Below are 25986 nucleotides of genomic sequence, written 5' to 3' on the forward strand. Positions count from 1 at the left end.
TAATTCCGGAATTCTTATCGATTTGATTAAAACGATAGTTATTGTTTATTGTACATCCAATTGTATATAAATATCTGTGTCTATATCTATAATTTTTGTAGGAGAGTTCCCATTAGAATATATAATGACTTTGTATCTCTTGTAAACATTTAAAATAGTTAACACGAGTATTTGGCACATGAAACATCAATGATATATTTTAGATTACTACGATTGTTATACTATAAATTTCAAACAGATAGTTACTTGAGACCTTTTATGCTCTTGTAAGTATTACTAGATTTCTCACTTTTTTTTACAGTGAGCTTAACAGAATGATTCATACACAGAGAGAATGAATATACCGAATTCGTGTTTACAGTAAAAAAAGGAAGTATAAAAATATCGAATATTTGTACGATGGATAAAATATTGTGGCATATAAAATTCCATAAAAAAATAATTTCGGTTGCAAAAAATTATGTTACAAAATATATCAACAGATACACTAAAATTCTGGGGACGAAAATAATTGACGTTGACTATTCTAATTTGATATTGATAAATAAGATTTGAAAAGAGAAGAGAACTAAAGGGAATAAAGATTTAAAAAATCGCAATAACTCTATGATATATCTCTGTTTTTCTTTTTATCATAAACTCACTTCGACAGTCTTTTATCTCAGGGAATATAGTGTTATTTAATCTTACATAAGCGTAAAACGGCCTCCTATTCTAAACACATAAATATGTATCACATGTAGGATCACAACACTGTTACAAATTCCATTTGCAGATAAAAGTCATCTATGTCTGTATTAGTCATTAGTGTAATAATTTTGTTAAATTTGTTAAACATTTAGTAATAGGGCACTTTGAATTTGGGTTCGTACTTTTACTTCTAAGCATTTTTTTGGTGCGGTCGACACATAGTAAAAATGCGTTATTTCACGTGTTATCAGTAAAAGTCGCAGATTATTCTATTTAACTTCTCGCTTATATACAGTCTGTTTTCCTTTTATTTTCCCCTTTTTTTTTTTGGTTTGAAAATATTTTCTCGAATGATGTTAGTTAAAAACCCGATATATATATACATATATATATATCTGTTCACAACAGCAGAAAATATATATGTTTGTGTATATGCGTCTTCCCGAGAATGACAGAACACAGTAAAAGTCATTAAACTAATCTGTCGGGGGAAACTAATCTAACTTGAAAAATAGACATCTATAGATATTTGCGAGAGAACATATGTGCTTCTCGAGTGAACACTTTCCATTAAGCAGTTTCCCAGAAAGTAACACTTTCCATTGCACATTGTCCAAACACGTTTCTGTTTTTAGAATGTTAAACTGATCTATTGCTGTGCCCTCGCGTATTACGCATTATCAGACCCCGTTCTTCCTTTATCATGCACTGGCAATAACGTATTCACACCACACGCACAGTCTCCGATTCAGAAATTGTTACCGATGATCGTGATTATCGCTATGTTTACGAAAATAACACGGTACATTTCATACAATGATATTCTTCCATATGTAATAATACTTTTTTTCGTTAAAACTAAGTTGGTCGTTGGAGGGAACAACGAATGTGAATGTCGTGCATATCGTGAATCGATATATCGAGGGAGCACACATCGGGAAATAACGTCACCTGGAACAATCAAGGAGCCGTCGCGGAGAGAAAAAAACAAAACATACACTTATCGTCGCGAGGAAGTAGCGGTTAAAGTCCGGTGATCATATCTCATTTCTCGCGCGGTGCAATACTGAACGAAAACCGTGAGAGAACCGTCCGAAGAATTCCCACTCGGCGTCCCGACTTTCCTCAGATCACGATCGCAGTATATTGCTTCATATGTAAAGACTGTTTCCCCGCTTGACGCGCGCCGAGTAATTTGGATAACTGCTCAGATACTGATGCCGCGGACTTACTGACGGCTGTTTAGTTATACTCGCCATGGCGCAGCCCATCACGAGTTCCAGCGCTCGGCACAGTGTTTGATACAACAGCCACGGCCACGGCTTGGGGAACTGCGTGGCCTCCGGTTCCGTACCGTACGGCACCTTTTCGCCGAGGAGTCCTGCAAACGAGTTCGTTCACATTAACGTTACTTCGTCTATTATTTCGATGGGTGAAACAACGGTGAGACACCGTCGTCACTCGCTTCGTCGCGATCGCCCCGTCGTACGATACCGTATGGTCCAAATATACGAGCGACATCCACGATGCATAAGACGATCCCTAAGATCGCGGTGGCGTACGTGACATTCAGCACTCTCTGCACCTGAGACTTCCTGGCAGCCGCGGTGTTTGCTTCCGGTATGTGCAGCGGCGCGTCGGATTTCGCTCGATTCACGTACGCGATGTGATTCAGTATCGAGTGAAGAGTGAAATCCGTACCCTGCAAATGACACGCGTGTAATTCATCGAATCGTAGTCAAGCTCCCGGATGACGATGAAAGCTCCGAGAAACGTCCGAGTGCCAAGGACACCTGGGGATCAGGACGTGCGATCAGACATCCGTGTTCTCTGAGCTGGATGAATGTGACGAGGCGAGGAACGAGAAGAAGGAGCCAATAAGAGTCTCGTGCAGAGATCCGTGCGGAGGCTCTTATTGGCCCTTGCCTTTCTCCTTTTGATTTCTAATCGGTAGAGTCGATGTGAAGCAACGACAAGCGCGTTTTACCATAACTCTGCCCTCGCTGGGCGTGTTCTCGGGCAGCAGATTCGTCTCCGCCGTGATGTCCTCCGGATCCTCCATACTTTTATCGGCCTTCCATGACAGATTCTTCTTGCGTACCTTCGCCTCCTCGTCCTTACCCTTGGACTTCTCGTTCATGAGCGCCGCCTTCTCGCTGCAATCGGGCTGATCCGAGTCGGACTCGGACTTCTCTTGCGTCTCTACCTTCACGGGTGGAACTATGCTCTGAAAGTGAGTGGGACTCCTGTCCAGAGTACGAATGCTTATATCGCTACTTCGACGATTTATAATTAACGGCTTAATGTGAATGAACTCGGAGTTGCGTCGGTAGGTGCTCTCCGAGTTTCTGCGCGAGTCGACCCGGGCTGGCGATACGAAGGTGCCGATATCGGAATTGCGTCTTGAGCCTGAAACGTTATTCGACGATGATCAAATCGACTTTACGCGAGACAAGTATAAGACTGGTATAAAACAGTCGTCACTTGAAACTCGCCTCGGACGAGATACGTTGCAATTACAAGTCAGACGTGAACTTCTCAGCTGAACAGCAATCACAAGTGCAATATATGTCACATTGTATAATTCAAGAAAGGTAACATTTCAAATCTATCTCGAAATTTAGATCCGAGTGTCTCACAAGTGAGAGACAAGTATCAAGTAACGACCATCAACACGCGCGTATACTGTCTCTCCGTCCAGGCAACCCCTTCGCGTCTCCCCTCCGGATTACCTGTGGGACTGAGATCCAGAACCTTGGGCAACCTGTGTTCATCGGCCGGCAACATTCGCTTGGGCGTCCGGTTGCCGAAGTCGCTGTTCCTCCGCAGTTTCGTCGCGAACTGCGAGCCGCGGTTCTTCTCGTGCGTGAAGTCGGAGCACCTACGTAGCTCCCTGGTGCTGCCCGTCGGCGTGATGTTCTCCGAGTAACGTCGCGACGTGCCGTCGGGCGAGCGGCTCCTCTCGATCTCCTCGCGCACCCTGTGCCGCGGGCTGCCCTCCGTCGTGCGCCTGCACTCCGTCGTGAACGTGTCCTCCTCGTTGATGAACCGGACGCTGCACTCGGAGTTTCTACGCGAGGACCTGGCGGACGTGTCGCTGCCCCGTCGGCTGGCCACGGAGCTCCTGCGACTCGGACTGGACACGGTTATGATCGGCAGATTCGCGCTCGACGGCGTGGGTGTCGGCGGTCTCACGTAGACCTCCGGCACCGTCGACTTCGGCTCCTGCTGCGACGACGACTGCACGATCGTACACATCGGTACCGTGACGGTGGGAGCCTCCTTCTGCACCGGCTCCTCTATCCTGCATACCTTTGCGGTAGTCGTGACTCTCGACGTCTCTGAAATGTCAGCTATTAGTTTTAATACACCCAATGTGTGTGTTTTTGCGCGAGCCAGGTGGAGAGGATTTCCGCGTTTACCTTGGGGCGCGTTACTTTGGGGAGCCTCCTCCGTGTTCTTATTCGCGTTCACAGCCTCATTCTCCTCCGGACCTTTAGGGATCTTAGGGCCGAGTAAAGTGGGCACGAGCGCAGCCGCGACCGAGGTAGCCAGGTTGCTGTACGGTGCCAGCATCGCGAGCTGCATGATACCTGCGTGAATCGATGATGCAATCTCGTGAATGATACGTCTGTCGAGACACGGTGATATCGCAGAGATAGAAGGGGGGGGGGGAACAGGGGTCCGATATAAACGGACCTTTCTGATGTGCGATGGAGTTGTCCCGGGTCAGCATGCTGCTCGGCATAGTTCGGAGTAAGTGATTGATCTTGTAACCGGCGTGCAGAAACGTCAGGTATATGAGAACGTTGCACACGAGGAACACCGTCTGCAGCACGTACTTCGCCAGGTAGCAATTGTGGGTGACCAGAGCGATGTCGCTGGCGATGATGAAGAAGAAGTGAGCCGTTATGATCAGACTGAGGCAGGACTCCTTCTGCATTTTCTCCGGGCCGAATTTCAGCTGGAAATACGTAGCGATGAAGCACATGTAGCAATACATATTCAACTTCGTAATTTGTATTTTATTCTGTTATATATGTATTCGTATCTTTTGTCTTTTCCGTGTACGCTCTACCACCCGGCAATAATTACTTGCGTCAATTGCAGGAACGCCAGTTGGATCAGACAAAAGGCAGACGTGATGCACGGATATCCGACGTCCCACATAATCAATCCGATGACTTTGGGCATCGTCTCCTTGAGATTGTACGAGTCTATGAAGAGGCATGCAGCCCTCGACACCCCGAGCAGACACAGGAATACATTAATGGTCGACATGAACGGCCGGCTTGATATGAGAGACCTGCAAGTAGAGATGGTACACTTGACGATATATGCCGTTTACGCCGTCCTGCGATCGGTGATGCGCCCATAAATGTACCTTAAATTTAGAATAGAGAAGAAGGTATAAAACCCAAGTACAAAGAAGAGGCATGCGAAGCCGTAAATGTGCACTAGGAAAGTCCACGTCAAGTCTTGTTGTACTGAACTCCATGACGGAGCAGTGATCAGTAATTTGTCTAGGATCACAGCGTTTGACGAATTTGACACACAGTTTTGTCCCGTGACAGGTGCTAGGGTTGTTGCGTTTATACCTAACAACAAAGCATCAAAGTAGAGAGTACGGTGTAGATGTACACGTTATGCCAGAGCACTGTAACTGTACGCAACATGACATGGAAGATGTATCATTTACATAACACGGAAGTAACATAATTCGTTACGGCATTTCGCGGCCACAGTTTTATATATTTGCATACGCAATTTATCGCTCCATGTTCGAACTTTGTACAGCCTCTTTAAGCTTTGCTCCAGCAAGAACTGCACATTTATACCTAATTACATATACTGTTATCCGAATGCCTTAAATTACGTTTTACATCCATAAAAATGGCACTTACTGCTATTCTATGTATACATATATGTATATATTGGTACATATGTGCATATATACATTAGAAGTTAAGATGAAGAATAAAAAAACTGACCATGAGTCCAATTAGCCAGTCTATCCATAATCCCTCGATATGTCCACAGCACATCACTGAATTTTCTAATTGATCAGCCTTATGAATAAACGACAATCGTCGAAGTGCGTGCCATTTGATGCACGTTCTGCGAGCTTGAAAATGCGGTAGCAGCAACAGGCTTTACCTATAGAATGACTTGATTCACACACCCCTTCTCACTGCATGCACAACCACTGTCTCCCTTCAGTTCAGGAATATTGATCTTGGTTGAAGAGGGCTGGAGGGGGCACTCATGCTCACCAAAGCAACTGGCCTGTCAGTTGTTTATCTTTAGAGTTTAAATGGAGCAGTGTTAAATTTATCGGTCTATGTTACGTTATGATTCATAGGCCTGTTATTTTTGTTTAAAAGAAACTTTCGTCTTGGCTTAATGGACATTTTCTAAGAGATAAGAGTTTCAATACTATATATAAGAATATTGGAAAACTGAATGGTTAAAAATAGTCTCGTATATAATACGCCACGTTTAATACGTTAAATATCGGAATTGTAATTATCTTAAAAGTAATCATATCCTGCGAGCGAAACTTTAAACAATCGATTACCAAGCGGATTTGGGTGTCTCTTTTTTTTTTTCCAGGAAACAAATAATTCTTTACGAATATTATTTGTGTGAATCTCAAACGTACTTTTAAAAGATTTTAAGTGAAACTTTGCAACAGTGACCGTTATATTTAATAGCAGTTTCCGAAAAATGTCATAAAAATAAAAATTTATATTATATTTTGTGTAATTAACATCTCTATTTCTATATCTATTATCATCATGGATGTTTTTGTGATAAAACATATATTTATTAAATATTTTCACCGTATAATTATATAACATGTATATGTATTTCTAATCAACAACAGATCTTATATAATATTAAATAGATAGAATAGAGAAATAGAAAGAGATTATTTGTAGGCAAAACATTTTTTTTCATGATTTAATCTAGAAAATGAGTTTTATGAAATATATATGTACATTATATGATATATGGTAACGCATGTCCTCATACATGGCAGATATTTGGGAAATATCATGGGATATCATGGGGAAGCACTATGATACGTCCAAAAAACGTTTCGTACTTCCTTCAATGAATGTGACAGGCTCTCACTGCTACCAGTTGCAGGAGAATGAATACAGGGCTCATAACTTCCGAGTATTCTAACGTGCTTTGTCCAGCTAGCTTTTTACATAACAGATACTTAAAGACAAAGATCAGGAGTAACGATATCAGGCTCCATACTGCTCTAAAAATAGCCGCCTTGATCATTCCCTCCATGTGCATTCTTATAAATATGATTGCACAAAAATATGTGTTCAAGCCATCGGCTACGAAAAGTGGTGAGAAAACGGTCCACCATCCCGATGACTCCAAAAAATAATTGTTATCTAATTTGAAGGCTAGCAGTACAGTAAAGATTGTTAAAGCGACCAAATTGATCCACATCTCAAAGAGTGTTAACCCTAACAAATGGACTATTTCCTCCAAGGAAAAGATCATTGTGAAGTTATTACAACTTTGTGCCCCCGTAATATTCTGATAGTAATTCAATTAATATTTCCGTTACTCTATTGTACACAGTCTTGTTACTCAAACGCACTGATCGGCCGAATCACATCAGTTCTTAGACCTCAGCACAGCCGCAGGTATTTTCCTGAAGACACGAATGTGTATAGCAGACTTTTGTCTGTTAATGACTTCACCATCCATGTCATCTAACATATCCTGTTTACCTATAACAAAAGAGATCAAATTAAAACTTGATATAAGATATAATATTAAAATAATTCAACCATTCGTAAATATGAACGAACATACTTTCCAATTGCATGGAAGAAGTCTTGATGTCAAGGCCCAAACATCCACAATGAATCTTCTGCAGCTGCAAAGCTAAACTGGTAGCTTTGTATATAGTAGTTCCAGAACCGTGAATGATTAGTTCCGGTGCACCATTGTCAAACAGTTTTTCACACTTGTACAGATATGCCTGAAAGTATTCACAGTATTCCCGAACGAACATATATATTCTTCCTGAATTTCAATCGCAAGTGTGCAAATCATAAATAGATGTAAAGGTTATGGTTAGAACCGAAGCAAAGTACCTTGAAGTGAGTTGTATTGCGCACGAAAATATTCTTGTCGAAGCGCGAGCGTGACATGGTAGACAGCGCACCGGTCTGCTACGCTATAGAGGTCTCCCGGATTCGATTCCCGGCAGAGCCGGACAAATTTTCCTGCGCTCATGGCGCCCCTCATCGGTGGTCTGACAAACCACCGAAGAGTATATTCGTGTCATGGAAATCTCTCTCCAAACATTTGCCGTTCGGAACCGGCGTTTAAATTGTAGATTCTGTATGCATGTATATAATCTGCATGCGCACTCATGCATACATGTGAGAGAGAGAGAGAGAGGTGAGCCTAAGCCTTATATGAGCCTTATATGAGCTGTGTAGCGCCAAAGGAAGATGTTCTTGTCGCCTTTTCTCCCGAGTTTCGAGACTTCTGTCATTCGCAGAACGGGCCTCGAAGTACCAGTGACGTCTCGTTGTTTTCAAGACATATACATGTTTATGTTGGAAGTCGGTTTTATCCAAAATTGATTTCTTACCAACTTTGCCCATCGTAACGTTTTCCACGGGTTTCATCTCGCGCGAAGTTCGCGCCGCAACCAGCACGCCCGCCTCTCTGATTGGTGGCTACTTTTGGAACTACCCAACGCGCTAATCAAATTGACGTTAACTGTGTACTATACGTGTTATTTTAACGCTGGACATATAAATCGGGTTTAAACGTCACGGCCGCTGTCACGATACAAACATGGCGGCGATGATGCTCGTTTGAAGAGTTCCGACGCGTTTTTACTCCTTTTATTACAACAGAGCTTAATCGTTTAACGGATAACGACGACGAGTACAATGGGCAACGCCGACACGAAGCTGAACTTCCGCAAGGCCGTAGTGCAATTGACGTCGAAGACTCAGGTGAAAACTCTTGTTGTTTACTGGCCATTCGAGTAACATATGATCGGTTGACAGGTCAATGGAAAGAGCATTTTTAGCAGAACCATTGACATATAATGATAATTTATTATGAGTATAATTAAAAAGTAAGATTGATTGTATGTTATGATGTACAAGTAAGCTTACGATTAAATTTACAATTGAACATTAAACCTTCTGAAATATCAGAAATACTTGCTTCACATTAAGAAACAGAAGAGTGTTTCGCAAAAGTACTCGAAGACTTGTAACATCGCCAGGCCATTATCGCATATTGTTACCTACCAGTTAAGAACTTGTCAATAGTTTATACACCATATTGACAGGTGATCGATGCGTCAGACGACACATTTTGGGATCAATTTTGGTCCGAGAATGTGACCAATGTTCAGGACATCTTCACTCTGATTCCGGCCCCGGAGATTCGTATACTGAGAGAAGAAGCACCTTCCAACTTGGCGACATTGTGTTACAAAGCAGTCGAGAAGTTAGTCAAGGCAGTAGACAGCAGCTGCAGGACTCAGCGAGAGCATCAGACTGTCCTGAATTGTTGTCGCTTACTCACACGTTTGTTACCTTACATATTCGAAGATTCCGACTGGAAAGGCTTCTTCTGGTCCAGTTTGCCTGGGAAAGACAATGAGGAAAGTCTGCCATTGGCTCATTCTCTGTTGAATGCGCTCTGTGTAAGATGTTTGAAATATATTACTCTAACGCAATATTTTTTTCTATCAATCACGTATGAAGTAAGTTGATATGAATAGCCCAACAAAGTAAATAATGCCCAAAGTAATCCATATCTTTGTCTTCTTCAGGATCTATTGTTTTGTCCTGACTTTACCGTAGCTGCTAGCAGAAAATCAGGGCCGGTAAGTCTGTGGTATCTGTCACTAGTGTGACACGCGGTAACTTTCACTCAGATTCATCTACGTCCTTGCAGGATAAAGCCGAAGAGCTGCAGTCGATAGACAGCTGCGAATATATCTGGGAAGCAGGGGTGGGTTTCGCGTACTCACCACCCAGGTATCCCATTCTGGACTCGAACCGCACAGAATTGCTGAAACTCCTGCTGACATGCTTCAGCGAGACGATGTACAATCCGCCGGTGGATTTGTCAGTCATGCCGAACAGGTGGATTCAACACTTAACCAGCAGCGAAAACAGGTGATCCATCACGATTGACTGTTATTAGATCTGTGCACAGATTTTAGTCTCTCGACTCTAGGAAATTTGCGGAAAAACTCAATCTCGTGCACATGACGGTGCACATCAGTTACATATATATACGATATTAAATGCTGATTACTCGTGACTGTTCGTAGACACGTATTACCCATGTTCACGTCGCTGCTGAACACGGTGTGCGCGTATGATCCGGTCGGTTACGGGGTGCCGTATAATCATTTGCTGTTCACCGATTCCCTGGAGCCGCTGGTGGACGTCGCACTGCAGATTCTAATCGTGACCTTGGATCACGACACCACCGGCGGAGCACCGTTAGAGGAAGGCGCGGTTGGGGACAACCTGTTCATCAATTATTTGAGTCGAATTCATCGCGATGAAGGTAACATTTTCCTCCGTGGCAGCGTATCACGGGAAGCCTCTCGACGTTCCCATTAGCTCTCTTCATTCCTAGGATCGTTTCACCAGGTCGGACTTGTGCAAGGCACGTCACCGTTCTCTCTGTCCACAGATTTCCAGTTTGTCCTGAAAGGTATCACCAGGTTGTTGAACAATCCGCTGATGCAAACTTATCTGCCGAACTCGACCAAGAAGGTGCACTTTCATCAGGAGCTGTTGGTGTTTTTCTGGAAGATGTGCGACTATAACAAAAAGTTCCTGTATTACGTGCTGAAGAGCTCGGACGTCTTGGAGGTTCTCGTGCCGATACTTTACCACTTGAACGATTCGCGCGCCGACCAATGTAACTTCTCGTCCCTCTTATTCTCACGCTCGCAATAACCGGGGGAAGTCTTTGTGAATTTTCCAATCGTTTAAATTGCAGCACGGGTAGGCTTGATGCACATCGGCGTGTTTATCTTGCTTCTCTTGAGCGGGGAGCGCAATTTCGGGGTGAGACTGAACAAGCCGTACACAGCTACCGTGCCTATGGATATTCCCGTTTTTACAGGTATGACAGTGCCAATTCAATTTCAGAGGGCAACTGGATTAAAATTATGATCGTGCGATCGTTCAACTTCTCGGTTGGACTTGTTACTTTTCAGGAACGCATGCCGATCTCTTAGTCACTGTATTCCACAAAATCATCACGACCGGTCACCAGAGGCTGCAGCCGCTGTTCGACTGTCTGCTGACGATCCTAGTGAACGTTTCGCCGTACTTGAAGACCCTGTCCATGGTGGCGAGCACGAAGCTGTTGCATTTGTTGGAGGCTTTCAGCACACCGTGGTTCCTGTTCTCGGCGCCCACTAATCACCACTTGGTATTCTTCCTGCTGGAGATCTTCAACAATATTATCCAAGTAAGCGCGATCGCGATGTGCGAAGGACAGGGGAAGGGAGAGACCTCTATTTTTCTCGCTTTCAGTATCAGTTCGATGGGAACAGCAACTTAGTGTATACTATAATACGCAAGCGGCAGGTGTTCCACGCGCTTGCGAACCTGCCCAGCGACTGCAACACGATCGCGAAGTCTCTCAGCAAGAGGCAGCGTCGCCATGTGCCCGCCAGCACGTCCAACGAGAACGTCAGCGAAGCCGCGATGGAAGGGTCGCATCCCGCCCAACCCGCCGAGCCCGGCACTCTGAAAGCGTCCCTGTTGGAGACTCCGGGTGAGTTTTCCTCGGTGTCGAGGAGCAGCGTGAAACGTGCTGATAAAAGTGACAGGCGAACCTGCGGAAACAGATTTCGCGCAGTGTTTATGCCGCAAGTTTCGTCAGCAGCTTGTTAGCAGAATTTGCTAGCGGAACACGATGGCGAGTTTACGAGCAGGATCTGTCGTTTCCACGACCATTCAAATGTATCGGACATACTGAAGATCCCGCTCGGCCTCTGCCGCCTATCTGCTGGCACACTGCTAACGTTTTCTTAATTAAGTTAATCAATAGTCTACTTATCTAAGTTAACATCCCCCTCGCGCAATTTCACTCAACTGTCACTTTTCATCCTCGTCTCGTCCGCAATTTTCTGCAACTACACGAGTATTGATTGTAACGAATACAGGTATCGAGAAGATGACGGAGAAAGAATCGGCGCATCCGCTGAGCCCGGCGGCGAGCGTCGACATCGACAAGTCCATCAGCAATCACGAGAGCAAGACGCTGGACGACGTGGAGGAGGACTCGGCGAACGCGATCAAGAATTCCGTGGTGCCGGTAAGGATCGCGTCAGCGCCAATTGTCGACACAATTAACAGAATATTTATGAATCGACAATATAATATAATATAATGTATGATAACGTAAGTAACAATAACTTAACCAAAGTCTGCGAAATTCTCAAATTCCGAGCAGAAGGGAGGCATTCGCGTGGCGGAGCAGGCGAACAATTCCAACGTCAACAACGTCAACAACGTGAACCAATGGGTGCCGTCCAGCGATTGGGTGTATCAGTGGAAGAGCAAGCTTCCTTTGCAGACCATCATGCGACTGCTTCAGGTGCTCGTGCCGCAGGTCGAGAAGATCTGCATCGACAAGTGAGCGGAATCCCAAATCGTTCTTCTGATCTCAGAAAGGAAAGAAAACGCTCCAACACATATCTATGAATATTTCTTTTCATCGGATCGATGCAAAAATTCATTTTTCAATCGGATCTTCGCTCGCAGAAATGCCGGAATTTCTACAGTCGCGGGGTCACCGGAGAGGTGGCGGATCATCGAACCAATCGGCGCATACTTAAATTTGATTGATCGTATCTTCAAACAAGTAAACGTATATTTATCATGTTAACGGACGGAGGGAGCTTTTGCATCGACCCAATATTTTTCAATAAGACACAATAAGAGCGAGAAAGACTGTCTTCCGAATTCGAGGCGTTTCTTTACTCTCGAGTGATCGGAGAAACGTACGATCGTACGAAGCAATAACAATCAGCGTGATTCCCATTCACGTGTTTTCATCGATCCGATTAACGCTACAGGGGACTGACGGACGAGAGCGAGATTTTGAAATTCCTGCAACATGGTACCCTGGTCGGCCTGCTGCCGGTGCCGCATCCTATCCTTATCAGGCGGTATCAGGCTAATCCTGGCACGACTGCGTGGTTCCGCACGTACATGTGGGGCGTGATATATCTGAGAAACGTCGAGCCACCCATATGGTACGACACGGATGTCAAGCTGTTCGAGATCCAGAGGGTTTAGACAGAGAATGATCGCCAGGGGTTCTCGTGTCGTTATCGTTTCCGCCAAATATCGTTGCCGGCAGTGCACAGAGGCTGGCACCCATCGGACACCAATTCGTTATCATGTACGGTGATGTTTATCAGCGCCGTGTTCTGTGAACATTAATCGGCACAATCGAGGGGTTCGACAACACGTCTTTTTCAAGTACTCGAGGAAATTGATTTAGATTAAACTTTTTCTTTCTCTCTCTCTCTCTCTCTCTCTCTATCTATCTTTCTTCTTTCAGATGTAAATTAAATAATTATTGTAATATATGATAAATGGTATATAGCTTTAAGGCTAAAATCTCTCGAGCTCGTGGAAAAGCATGTTGGACTACCAGGAACCCTTCACAATTCTGACGTCCAGCCGATTTTTCGTCCTTCTGAGAAATGGAGTTGATTGTGTCAAGTCTTCGTCTTCGACTTTTCTCACTTTTCTCGTACTTTCGTCTCGTGCAAGTGCGCGCGATTGGCTGTACGCAAAATGAAAATACGACATCCCCGCTACACCGTTCAAATGTCACGCGACGCGAAAAATGTATCGCATTTTCATCGTAATGAAAATTGCTCGGTCGAACGAGAACTCACTTTTGTAATTCCCGCTGTTTCGAGACACACAATCGCGACTCCCAGAACTGAGAACAATTGACGAGATACTTATCGTTTGGAAATTTCAGAATTTCAGAATTAATAATTTAAATAATTTCTTCAGAAGATCGCGAGTATTTTTGTTAATCGAATTCATTTTAGACGGATGTACGGGAGTGGAGAGAGACGGAAAATCGGTTGGATTTCGGTTAACTTCGACCAATGTTCAAAGGAACGGCTCTGAACGAGATAAAGAGCGATAAACGCGGATCCAGTCACTTCGTCTCTTCTTTGATAATTATGTATTTTTGACACGGCAGCCTCCGAAATACTTTCATCTCTGTGTTACATACGTGCACTCCGTACAAGATCGTAAATATGTGGCTCGCAATCAGTATCATTTGATTTATTATCATTATTATTATACTTCGAAGAGACTGTAATTTCGTTTGTATCATAGTAATATATATACACTGTCATTTGATGGAGAAGACACGTCGTCGGTCTTGGAGAAAAATTCACAAACCGTTTATTGCAACTTACGACTTATTTATTAATCTTTATTAATTTATGACTTATTGATATTACTTAATGCTAAAAACCGAAAAACTTGATCTCTGTGAACAAAAATTCACATCTTAAGTTTTACTTGCAATTTCGCGTCTCGATTGTATCGTCGCTCATATCGTCTGTTCTGGAGAAGTTCTCGCTGGCTTTCTTCAAGACCGGCGATATTGCAATACCGATTATCGTTAATTAGAACTAGAGAACTCACCTTTCTCGCAACGTACGCGCGAAGCCACCTCACGAGGAGAGATTTCTTTTTTATTTGCTTTCGTCTCGTCGTCGCATTTGCTTCATGTACGACTTAAACACGCTTATATTTATACCTTCATCAATCTCGCGGATGAACTGTGCTGCGTCTTTCCTGCACGAACCCGCTCTTATTAGCTGCGCTCTCTGCTCATCCTTTATTCTCCTTTATTCTCTCTTCTCGGCGCGAGCCGGGACACTTGTTTCTATCCTGTTCATTCAGTCCATCCATATTTCATTTCAGGAGAGTGTAAGTAACAAGAACGGGGTCGGTGAGAACACTTTTTAGACAACACTTTGCGTGCGGCGAACCGACTGCGATTTTCTTAAACTGTGACACGTAGGAAGAAACGGACTTTACTAGGTCCGTATCTACTCTTTTCAGCTGCACTTTCTTACGCTTTCCGTAATCCAAAGTAAAACAAACGTGTGTATATATATTATATATGCGTTTGTTTTACTTTGGTATCCACCGGGTAAGCACCGATATATATATATATATATATATCGAGGCAGTAGAATAAGAAAGAGGAAAGAATTTCGAAGAGTGCGTGGAAACAAGATCCATATTCTCCAATGTTGCGCTTCTCATGCGAATAAATAAATTATATTTATAACTTCATGTGTGAGTCCTCCTCTTTTTTTTTTTTAATCTTTCATTAATTTTAATCTTGCATTGAGGGATGCACGTGGAGAATGGAGAATTTGTGTCTTGTTTCACTTACACTTTTCTCGATTGAAATGTGTCTATTAAGTGCAGTTAAAAAGTACGATGAATTTTGTACATCACGATAAGGTTGCGATACTTACAGTTACAAAGAACGTTCAAACGAGATCTCACATTAGTGTGTATTATATGTAGCTATCCTTAAATATACAGGGTTATGATGTAAGCGATCATTTTACATGCGTACACGCACCACTCTTTCAACTCTCTCTCTCTCTCTCTCTCTCTCTCTCTTTCTCCCCATTCACGCATTCTCACTGAGAAAAAGAGAAATACAAAATCGTATTATGATTTTACGCGACAACTCTCTTAGCTTTTTCTAAACACATCTGTGTCATTACATGTTTGTAAAGTATAAGTGAAACTTCGCGCGTGTGCTTCGTATATCGTGAGAAGTACGCGATATGCACCGTACATACAGTGTTCGTTAATGAGCGCATTTGATAAACAGAGAACACAATCGCTTACTTTTTAACTTGTCTCTGCTCTCTCGGCTCAGACCGGAATCATCAGACAGTTAAGTCAAATAGCCGGCCGATTTTGCATCCGAATGATCGCGCTCCACCTTTAACGTACTAGAGATATTACTCGTCTCACGCTAAAATCGCATTTTATTCGTAATAAAATGTTGGTCCCACAGATGGGACATTCGTTTGGGAAAGAGCGAATAGGTATTTTTTTTCCTTTTTCGAGAAGAAACTAACGCACTACGTGCGTCAAACATGCCGATTATCGAACACTCCGTATTATTATCAGTTTGTCGTAAGTGACGACCGAGTCGTGCGTGCGTTTCGCGAATTTTTGTCGACTCTAATCGCACGCTTAAATTTGTGCGCTTCTTTTCTTTCATTCATGCGAATGGATGTGTATGTGTATGAGTATATATACGCGCGCGCATGTCGTGTGTGTATGCGTTTGATAAAACACACACACTCTCTCTCTCTCTCTCTCCGCGCATTTGTCATTTTTAACGACAGTGTCGTTATCATAACGTTGTCGTTACGCAGGTATAATGCACGCTAACAAGTCCACTTATTAGTAATTTTGAAGAGGAATTTCGCTATAACGCACGCGTGATTATCGATTTTTATCGATTTCCGTAACAGAGCATTGTTATCACCGCGTTTAGAAAACGAGCGATACTGCGAATGCTCATACGTCTTGACTTGTTAGCGCGTTAGCGGAATAAGAAAACCACAGTAGAAAAGCTACGCACCGACCACAACTTCACGAAGACGACATTGTCGTTGAAAGTTGAACAGAACATGGCTACTGCAGTAAAGACAGTCAAAGTATTATCGAACGGACGTAAGGATCCAGCGACCTTCTGGAAGAAACACCTTTCGATTCAACGACCGATGCTGAAACGCGAGCGTCCGCGTGGAAATCTTCGAAGTAAGGGAAATCAGAAATGCACCTCGACCACGAAATCGCAATTTAGGAGAGCGAGGTCGATCGGAGTCGGAACGCGAGCGGAAGCGCACTCGCGTCAGCTGCCTGACTAAAAAATGCGCCGAACGTCTTCGTCCATTTTGAATTCCCTTTGGCGATACAATTGGACCACTCGAGCCAATAATCACGACAGCCGAATACAAATCTCTGGCACTTTTATTTGGCATTTTCAGTTGAGCAGCTGTTGACGCGAATCTGTGCGTCTTGGAGTGAATACGCGCGATTGGCTGTACGCGATGTGAAAATCACGGATATCCTTGGCGACATCGTTTGATGCCGTTCGGCACGAAGTTACTCGTCAAGTGATCTCACTTGCAAGATACATCGCGTTTTTGTCATGGTGAAAGTTACCCGATCGAATGAGAGTTCACTTTTCTAATTCCCATTGCGTTTTGTGATAGAAAATCGACCCCCTGGATTCTAGCCTCGACTCGAGCTCCTCTCCTAAAGAGTCTAAAGCTAGTCGCAAGATAAACTGAAGCGCAAACGATTGGCTCGGCGGTTTGCAACGCGCTACGACCTAAACCTAGGTTAGATATATCACACAGTCTCATATAATGATTACAGTGTAGAAGATTAGAATACACAGTTTCATCCGCATCAAATGCAAATTCGTTAGGTTAATACACCCGCTTCCGATTTGTATCAACGCTCGCTAGAAAATAATGTTATGCAAATTTCTCTCATCCTCTCCTCTCAAATCCTCACTGTATGCACGTATATTTATGTGTGTGTATGTGTTGCCAATATTACATGTTGCGTTCTTATCACAGACGTGAAAATTACCTATTCTATGAGATTCGCGCCCGCTTGTTGCAGCTTCCGCTAACAAGAGAGCGCGATATATTCACACGTATCGGATCGTAGTCGATCCGTAAAGTCTTATAATCGTATTGGAAGTGTCTCGGGTGATTCGGGATCAGACAGAGTTCAAGGAAGCGCGGTTTCGTTATCCTAAGTCTGAAGTGAAGACGCGAATCGCGGAAGGGGAGAAACGATCGGAAGGAGTTCGATGGCGCGCCTCTGTAGCGCCTGATCCGCGCAGAGAAATTCGCGGATTCGAGAACCGTCGACTCTGAATCATTCTTCCTCTCTTCTACGCTCGAACGAGCGGTTCATCCGTCAACGCTTCTCGCGCGCTATTTCGAATCATCCCGAAGTGTCTCACGATCGCGCGCAACACTTTTCTACCGTACCTTTGCCGCAGGGGTGCAGTAGTCGGGAAAGCCCCCGTGGGAAATCGGTGGCGAGCTTAGCGGAATCATTTTCTCCCAGCTACTACCCCTCCGCAGGCTCGCCTCGTCTCTTATTTTACGGCGATCGCCGTCGCTACGTCCCTGAACAGACGTGAAAATGTCGAAAGTGCTGGGAAAGTTCACGTCACGCGACCTTCTCCCAGGATCGATCTTCCCGTCCTTTTCTTTTTGCAAGCGAGTTAATCGCACGGTTCAGCGGTTCCGCGCGAGCGGAAAAATGCGAATGCGTCGCGTGCGACGACAATTCTTCATCCGTCGGTTCAGCTCGATTTCATCGTTAGACCTCGTCGCGGTTCTCCGAGTTTCTACCATCCCTCTGGACGGTCACGTCGCCGAGCGGACGCGGAAAACGCCCGGGCAAAGTCGTCGACGACTCGATTTCATCGCATGACCTTGTCGTAAGACGGCGGCGGTGCCTCGTCTGCGATACCAGGCGGCGGTATCAGGATGGCGATGTGATAAGGTGGCGGAGGCGGGTTCGGCCTTACCGTCGGCTGCGGGTTCGGCCTCACCATCGCCGTCGGCACGGTCGGCCTCGCGCTCTCGCCGACTGACACGTCGCCGGCGCTGGTCAGGGCAGCGATGTGGTCCTCCTGCATGCGGTGCTCCGGCCGGCCGTGATTCTGAACGCGGCAGAAGATCGAGTACAGGCAGGCGATCAGTAGCAGCAGCAGCAGCCCGCAGAATACAAGTATTTCCAGTCCCGGTCCCTGCACGGGCGACACGGAAGAACGATCAAGGCTTGACTTTCAAGAGTGACTTTCATCAAACTTTGATCGAGCTAGTCGGCTTAGATTTAGAATTGCTCTCAGTCAAGTGTCACTCTTGCTCTGTCTTGTTGATACGGAGATTAACTTATCAATTACATACCGCTGCACCGACGAATCACAGAATCATTCGGAGTCGGTGCTGGCAATTTTTATTCTCATTTGCCGATTAGTGTAACCGGAGTTTGGTGAAAGTTAGTCGGAAAGAGGAAACACAGAGGAGGAGCGGAATCCGCTATCGTTGAAAACAGGGAGCACACACTTACCCTGTAACCGAAGTAGAATTTAGCGGCGGCAACGAAGGTCGACGCCACGACGAAAGTGATCCATATGCCGCAACGCAGCCGGAAGCCGGCCAATTCCGCGTCGCTGAACTCGGAGAAACCCAGTAGGCTCCTGTTAGTGCCGCTGGCGGTCGCGTTCGGCAGTATCAATTGATTGTTGCTGGTGTCGGTGACATTGCTGCGAACGATCCGCGAAACGATAAGCGTCCGGCCGTCAGCGCAGTGCCTTAATCTTTCGTTTGAAACGCGTAATTGAGAGCGAACGGAGGGCGATTCATTTACAAGAACATTCCGCTGATAGAGACATGTGAGATAAGTGAGTCACCCTGTATATAGGAAGAGCATGTTCCTCAGAATCTCCTCTTAGTAGACCTTTTTGTGTTTCATTAATTACTTGGGGATGTTGTTCAGCTGGCCGAGCCGGGTGGCCCTGAGCGACGACGAACCGTGTCGATTGTTCTCGTTGCGGGCTCGCGTGCTCGGCCGGACGACGCTCCGGCAGGAACTGACATTACTGGGTCCGGCCGCGTTCCCGACTGCATTACCGAGGCCCATGAGTCGAGGCACCGGAGTCACCACACTCCTGAGCTCGCCACCGTGCAAACATCGATCTGCAAGTGCGACACACCGGTCAGGACGACTAGCTCCGATGCGTCGTACTTTAAGCCTTCGTACTTCTTCAACGATCTGCGTCGACATTACTTACTGAAATATGTCTTGGGCACAGGTGTGGCAGGGTATCGGCGGCTGCTAAAGCCGTAGTACCTGCCTGCTGGTTTGTTGATCCAGAAGTGCATGGGAGTCGATGTGACGGGTGTGGGGGATCTTCCTCAGAGACCCATCGTTAAAGGGCGATTTACCATCCTCCTTCGACGTTCCTCCGGCCTTCCGACAGCAACAAGACGCAACACTCTTCCTCAAGGGACCGTTCGGGCTCCGCCGCTGCTGCTGGGTCGTGTCGGCTGCCGATACCACGTATCATTCATTGTCCGTCGCGAGGCTTATCGTCGACGGCGACGATGTTTATTAGGCCTCTCCACGGCGGAGTCGCGCGTCATTACGCTCGGAGTCCTGCAAGTAGATTTCGAGCGTTCGCAGGGTGTTCCGACCAGACCGGACGGTTCGCCTCGACGAGGATTACAAGGCGCGAGTGGAAGCGAAAATACACAGGCGGAGGAATTCGAGGAGCAAAGGGAAAAATTAATTACGGAGAGAAAGCGTAGAAAGTGCGATCAGAGGGGACCGGCCCGAATGAATTGCTGAGTTAATTCCTGTTGCTTGCGTTATCTTTATGCGCTCGCGTTTCAAATAAAATAAACACACATACACACACACACTCGCACATTCGGGGGCTTCAACTGCGGGAAGAGAGGAGGGAGAGAAATTGCAAGCGAGACGTAAGGAAGAGGCGCGACGAAAGTATATTCGCCGCTTTCCCCGAAAAGAAGAGAGAAAAGAACGTCGACGGTCACACTTACACTCGTCCCTTCCTCACTCGTCCCTCGAGAAGTCACAGGAAAACGTCATGCCTGTCCTCGTGGGGCCTCATGCCCGTTCGATGTTGGAAACGCAAAACAGCGAGATTCGGTCGCTCGTGTCACCGCCGTGTTGCGAGTGCAGAAGGTGCAGGAACCGTAGGACAGCACGGGCTACGAGTCGATAACATTGGAGAAAAGCCTGGACAGCACGGGCTACGAGTCGATAACATTGGAGAAAAGCCTGAGAGTCGCCGCGCACAGGTGTCTTCCCTGGCAGCGCTACGGGCACGTCCGTCTGACGCGCCATCTGCACCCGTTTCCGAAATGAAATTCGTCCAATCGCACCCATTCTTTAACGTATTGGCATATAATTATATATATATATATATATGTATATATATATATATAAATATATAGTACAGTTTAATATAATAAATTGATGCAAAAGTAAAGTAATATACAATAACAATAACATATAATAATGACAATAATAATAATAATAATATATAATATTTATTTTAATAGCAAATAAAAAATCTGATAAATTAGGACGAGGGAGGAGATCAATAATTGACAATTATGAACAATCATAATACTCATAATTATCACAATAATGACATGTAATACGTAATATTTGCATAAATCGCGGACAAAGATCCGAGAAGTTAGAACGAGAGGGAGAGATGATTTGAATATAGCGGGGAAAAAACGCCATGTTGATTTAATTCGTCCCGGTCGCTCTCAGATAACGCTCTCGACGGCGTCATCCGTCCGTTCGTTTGGCCGATCCAGTTCTCGTCTTCGTTTTGCGTGAACGTTGTGCGGTCCGGCGGCCCCGTACCCATACGTGGATTCAACAAACACTCAATGTGGCGTTTGAGTTTGGAAGGTTATGGATTGAAGGCTTCGGGGTGTGGCATCGTATTCGGCGGTCCGCGAGACGTTACGGGACGCGACGGCGGTGGTGTGATGGTGCGCTGAGGTACACGCGCGCGACGAGCGACTCGGCCGCGCACGAGATCCCCCTCGGCCGTCGTTTTTTTTTCCGCGGACGGAGGTTGCCGACGGTCGTCCCGCGAGAGAGAGAGTGTGTTCCGTGCGCGCGAATCCGGCGTTGACCGCTCGCGGCCGGCCGCGTGAAGAGTCGGGTCGAACGTGGAGCGAGAATTATGACCGTGACTTTCTCGAATCGGGCCGCGCATTGACAAGCCGCGCGTTGACCGGTGGTGCGCGTTTGACGCAAGGTAGCTCGCTCGGCCGCCACGGGGACGAGGTCCATGAGATCACGTGTAATAAACTCGACGTGGGATGTTGAGCGCCGTCACCCCCACTCAGCCCCACGAGTACACCGAGATGTCTCGGTTAGCCGACTACTTCGTTGTGGTCGGCTACGACCACGAGAAAGAAAGTGAGTCATCGTCGAAAGTCTGCGTCCGATATCGTCGTTAGAACGACACTTGTTTTTTTTTTTCCTTTCTTTCCCCGTCCGCATTTTCTCGCACCTTCCTCGGCTCGCGGCGATGAATGTGCGTCTAGGTTTCGCGGAGGGGAAGAAAACAGCGTTTTAAAATGACGGATTAATGATTCTTATTTTGAGAAATTACTGTGTTCTCTGACGAAGCTGAGTAGTAAACGCTTCGTTGAGCAGCTTTGTAGCACGATACTTCTGTTTCACTCGAGACTGATTTATTCTTATCGCCAAATGGAAAAGTATGGAATATATTCACACGATATACCAGTACATACACATGATGAGTACACAGGTTTACGTTGTGATTACAGGGGGTGGTGTAAGTAGCGGGATTGTGTTGCAACGATTCCCAGAGAAAGACTGGCCGGATACACCTTTCATTGAAGGAATAGAATGGGTAAACCTCTGTTTCATGAAACTCGTCCCTCCAGGAAGGAAAAAGAATTCGCCAAGATGTCGCGTCATTTACTAAAGTACCGTCTTGTTTATAGTTTTGCCAGCCGCAAGGATGGGCCTTGTCGACCGAGAGGCAGGAACCCCGCTTCTTTGTCTCGATACTGACGGACGTTTACGCAAACCGACACTATTGCGCCTGTATGTGCTTCAATGAAACAATATCGATTGTGCCAAGTAAACCCGTAGACGAGGAGGAGGATCCCGTGGATGGGGACAGCCGACCCCTGGTCAGGGCAATACCCGCTATCGCGCATCATAGCATTATGTACGCACCCAAGTGTCTGGTGCTGGTTTCCAGACTCGATTACATAGAAACATTTAGAGTACGTGGATATTTCTACAATAGACGTCATCATTCATTCCGTCTCACCCTCGAGCCGTTTCGCTTTAACACCAACGATCTGTTCGTTCTTGCAGAACTGTCTTGGTATTATTTACACAGTGTACGTGGAAAATCTCGGTATACCGTTAGAGACATTAGTCGGAAATATATTAGGATGTATTCAAGTACCTCCTGCTGGCGGGCCTCAGGTGCGATTCAGCATCGGAGCAGGCGATCGTCAAGCGCTTCAGCCACCAATCAGCCCCTCTCTTCCTATAACTCATACTAGTGTAAATTTATTATTTCAGCAATTAGGTAAGGGAAACGGTGAACTGTAGAATTGACGATATTCCGCGCCGCATCATTCACCGTTCCGCTCTTTTTCAGGTATTCGCAATGTGCTAGTATTATTTTGCGCAGTCATGACAGAACATAAGATACTTTTTCACTCAGCCAGTTACTCTCGACTGACCGAAGGGTGTCGCGCCCTCACGGCTCTGATGTATCCGTTTCGGTACTCGCACGTTTACATTCCTCTTTTGCCAGCGGCTTTAGTCGAAATACTCAGCACTCCGACCCCGTTCATCATGGGCGTGCACAGCTCGTTGAGGCACGAGATCGCCGAACTCGTAAGGCTATTTCCTCTCTCAGGATCTCGCGAACGTTTCCGACACTCCACGCTCATCTCTGCCTTTCCAGATGGATGTAATAGTCGCCGATCTGGACGGGGGCTCGATAATGGTCCCCGACGGCGTTTCGCTCTCTCTGTTACCGGAGCCGTTGCTCTCGCAGACACAGGACGCGCTGTCGCTGGTGTTGCAGCCGGAACTGGCGTGCGCCGATTACGCCTTTCCTCCGCTCGCTACCAGAGCGCCGCATTCGCCGATGCTCGACAAAGAACTCAGGGCGGTGTTCATGCGAACCTTTGCTCAACTGTTGCAAGGATACCGAAGTTGTCTGACGCTGATACGGATACACCCGAAGCCGGTGATCACCTTCCACAAGGCGGCCTTCCTCGGGGAGAGGGGCCTGACGGATTGCGACTTCACCACGCGGGTCCTGGACTGCATGTTCTTCACGTCCTTCATCGCGGAGAGAGGCCCGCCGTGGCGGCCGTGCGACGTCTGGGACGAGCTCTACAGTAACCTGAGCGATCAGCTGAAGCAGGAGACGCAGGATCACAGGATAATCCTCACGCACATCCAGGAGCTGGCGCAGCAGCTCTACACGAACGAGAACCCGAATCCGCAGCCGTACGTGCAGAAGATCCTGAAGCCCCCGGAGGGCGCGTTCGCGAGGATCCATCAGCCCCTCTTGCCGCGCATCAACACGGAGCAGGTGCAGGCGATCATCGACGAGGGCCTCGCGAAGAACAATCTCAAGGTCAGACTGTCCTCCCTACGGCCGATTCAGCCCCGCATCGTGCCGACGGGGCCGCACATCTCCTTCGTCCACGACACCAGGCATCTAGTCAGCAACTCCGCGCGCAGGCTGGAAGTGTTGCGCAACTGCATCAACTGCATATTCGAGAACAAGATCTCCGACGCTCGCAAGACCTTCCCCGCGGTGCTGCGGGCCCTCAAGAGCAAGGCCGCGCGCCTCGCGCTCTGCATGGAGTTGTCGCAGCACGTGGTGGGCAACAAGGCGATGCTGGAGCACCAGCAATTCGACCTGGTGGTGCGTCTGATGAACTGCGCGCTGCAGGACGACTCGTCGATGGACGAGCACGGGGTCGCCGCGGCGCTGCTGCCGCTCGCCACCGCCTTCTGCAGGAAGCTGTGCACCGGCGTGATACAGTTCGCCTACACCTGCATCCAGGAGCACCCGGTCTGGCAGAACCAGCAGTTCTGGGAGGACGCCTTCTACCTGGACGTGCAGAAGGACATCAAGCGGCTGTATCTGCCGGGTGACAATTCGCCCCCTAGACTGATCAACGACGCGATCCTCAGTCCGATCAGTCCCCGCGACGGCAAGGAGTTCCCGTACCGATACTCGATCTATCAGGCCCAGGAACCGTCCGCGCTGGAGATCGCCGCCGATCAGATGCGCGTCTGGCCGTCCATCGAGCCGGAGAAGCAGAAAGAGCTGGTGAACAGCGAGGAGAGCACCATGTACAGCCAGGCCATTCACTACGCCAACCGAATGGTCTACCTGCTGGTGCCGTTGGACATCGGCTCGAAGACCCACCGTCAGGACAACGTGTACGACGAGGAGCGGGCGAGCAACAGCATCACGAACAGCGTGGCGAGCGACAGCGGCGACGCCGAGTCCGGGTTCGAGGAGACCGACCCCGGCGAGACCGGGAGCGCGGTGATCCGCATGGTCTCGCGATTCGTCGACCGCGTCTGCACGGAGGGCGGCGTCAGCGCGGAGCACGTGAGGTGCCTGCACCAGATGGTGCCGGGGGTGGTTCACATGCACATCGAGACGCTCGAGGCGGTCCACAGGGAGAGCAAGCGGCTACCGCCGATACAGAAGCCGAAGATCCTCACGCCCAACATGCTGCCGGGCGAGGAGGTGATAATGGACGGGCTGCGCGTCTATCTGCTGCCGGACGGCAGGGAGGAGGGCTCCGCCGGCCTCCCGAAGATACCACCGCTCCTGCCGGCCGAGGGCGCCATCTTCCTCACCAACTACAGGATCGTGTTCAAGGGCATACCGTGCGACCCGTTCGCCTGCGAGCAGCTGGTCGTCCGCGCCTTCCCGGTGACGTCCCTGACGAAGGAGAAGCGCGTGGCCGTGCAGCACCTGGCGCACTTGGACCAGTGCCTGCAGGAGGGCCTCCAGCTGCGCTCCTGCACGTTCCAGCTGATCAAGCTGGCCTTCGACGAGGAGGTCACGCCGGAGAACATCGACACGCTGAGGAAACTGGTGCACAAGGCGCGTTACCCGCCGCACATCTTCCATCACTTCGCGTTCAACGGGCACGTGCTGGTGACGCAGACGGCGCATCACAAGGGCAAGGAGAAGAACGCGACGCTGAAGGGCTTCGCGAAGAAGACGCTGCTGAAGACCGCGAGGAAGGCCGGCTTCAAGCCGAAGCAGTCGTCGAAGCGGCAGAAGTACGTCCTGCCGAACATGAATCTCATCAGCAACAACAAGTACATGACGTCGCCCGGGCGCATGAGCCTGCCGATCGCCGACAACAACGATCTCAGCCACGACGACGATCTCAGCATAGACGACTTCGAGGTGCCCGGCGTGATGACGCAGCCGCCGACCGACGCGAAGACGTTGGAACGGCTCTCCGAGCGCAGCTACGTGCGCGACTGGTATCGGCTCGGCCTCTACGCGAACGGCCCGCACAACAAC

General features: G+C 47.3%; 6 protein-coding genes across 7 annotated transcripts in view; 2 read left to right on the forward strand and 4 right to left on the reverse strand.

Annotated features, from left to right (window-relative positions):
* Positions 1-6: 6 nt before the first annotated feature.
* Positions 7-6360, reverse strand: LOC106744031. Of its 2 annotated transcripts, XM_014618428.1 has the most exons (9): positions 5682-6360; positions 5075-5288; positions 4786-4996; positions 4390-4654; positions 4113-4283; positions 3423-4031; positions 2678-3099; positions 2185-2392; positions 7-2071 (listed from the first exon to the last, which is right to left on the reverse strand). In XM_014618428.1, the coding sequence occupies exons 1-9, from the start codon at positions 5707-5709 to the stop codon at positions 1842-1844; spliced, it is 2358 nt and encodes a 785-aa protein (XP_014473914.1). In that variant the 5' UTR covers positions 5710-6360; the 3' UTR covers positions 7-1841. The 2 variants fall into 2 exon arrangements, with proteins under 2 accessions (XP_014473914.1, XP_014473915.1); XM_014618429.1 differs by lacking the exon at positions 5075-5288.
* A 272-nt stretch (positions 6361-6632) lies between these two features.
* LOC106743976 (transmembrane protein 203) lies at positions 6633-7332 on the reverse strand. The gene has a single exon (XM_014618338.1). The coding sequence runs from the start codon at positions 7216-7218 to the stop codon at positions 6805-6807; it is 414 nt and encodes a 137-aa protein (XP_014473824.1). The 5' UTR covers positions 7219-7332; the 3' UTR covers positions 6633-6804.
* LOC106743977 (ribonuclease P protein subunit p20-like) lies at positions 7231-7926 on the reverse strand. Its single transcript, XM_014618339.1, has 3 exons — positions 7821-7926; positions 7537-7705; positions 7231-7451 (listed from the first exon to the last, which is right to left on the reverse strand). Exons 1-3 carry the CDS (start codon positions 7875-7877, stop codon positions 7336-7338), a joined length of 342 nt encoding a protein of 113 aa, XP_014473825.1. The 5' UTR covers positions 7878-7926; the 3' UTR covers positions 7231-7335.
* A 608-nt stretch (positions 7927-8534) lies between these two features.
* On the forward strand, positions 8535-17326 carry LOC106744019 (protein HID1). Its single transcript, XM_014618412.1, has 12 exons — positions 8535-8699; positions 9044-9403; positions 9533-9586; positions 9658-9881; positions 10040-10281; positions 10411-10641; positions 10723-10848; positions 10943-11199; positions 11265-11508; positions 11900-12051; positions 12190-12371; positions 12815-17326. Exons 1-12 carry the CDS (start codon positions 8634-8636, stop codon positions 13035-13037), a joined length of 2361 nt encoding a protein of 786 aa, XP_014473898.1. The 5' UTR covers positions 8535-8633; the 3' UTR covers positions 13038-17326.
* On the reverse strand, positions 13936-20673 carry LOC106744020. The gene is made up of 5 exons (XM_014618413.1): positions 20426-20673; positions 19654-20018; positions 19342-19558; positions 18930-19125; positions 13936-18606 (listed from the first exon to the last, which is right to left on the reverse strand). Exons 2-5 carry the CDS (start codon positions 19742-19744, stop codon positions 18277-18279), a joined length of 834 nt encoding a protein of 277 aa, XP_014473899.1. The 5' UTR covers positions 19745-20018; positions 20426-20673; the 3' UTR covers positions 13936-18276.
* A 478-nt stretch (positions 20674-21151) lies between these two features.
* The window catches only part of LOC106744025 (myotubularin-related protein 13), a 9426-nt gene continuing 4591 nt past the window's right edge, over positions 21152-25986 (forward strand). Inside the window, exons 1-6 of the mRNA XM_014618418.1 lie at positions 21152-21833; positions 22208-22293; positions 22388-22675; positions 22770-22989; positions 23062-23303; positions 23374-25958. Of these exons, the coding sequence (XP_014473904.1) occupies positions 21734-21833; positions 22208-22293; positions 22388-22675; positions 22770-22989; positions 23062-23303; positions 23374-25958 (3521 nt within the window). The 5' untranslated portion in view covers positions 21152-21733. The remainder of the gene's footprint in view (positions 21834-22207; positions 22294-22387; positions 22676-22769; positions 22990-23061; positions 23304-23373; positions 25959-25986) is intronic.

The sequence above is a fragment of the Dinoponera quadriceps genome, unplaced genomic scaffold (genome assembly GCF_001313825.1).
Source record: "Dinoponera quadriceps isolate SergipeBrazil2010 unplaced genomic scaffold, ASM131382v1 scaffold1252, whole genome shotgun sequence".
NCBI classification, from domain to species: Eukaryota; Metazoa; Arthropoda; class Insecta; order Hymenoptera; family Formicidae; genus Dinoponera; species Dinoponera quadriceps.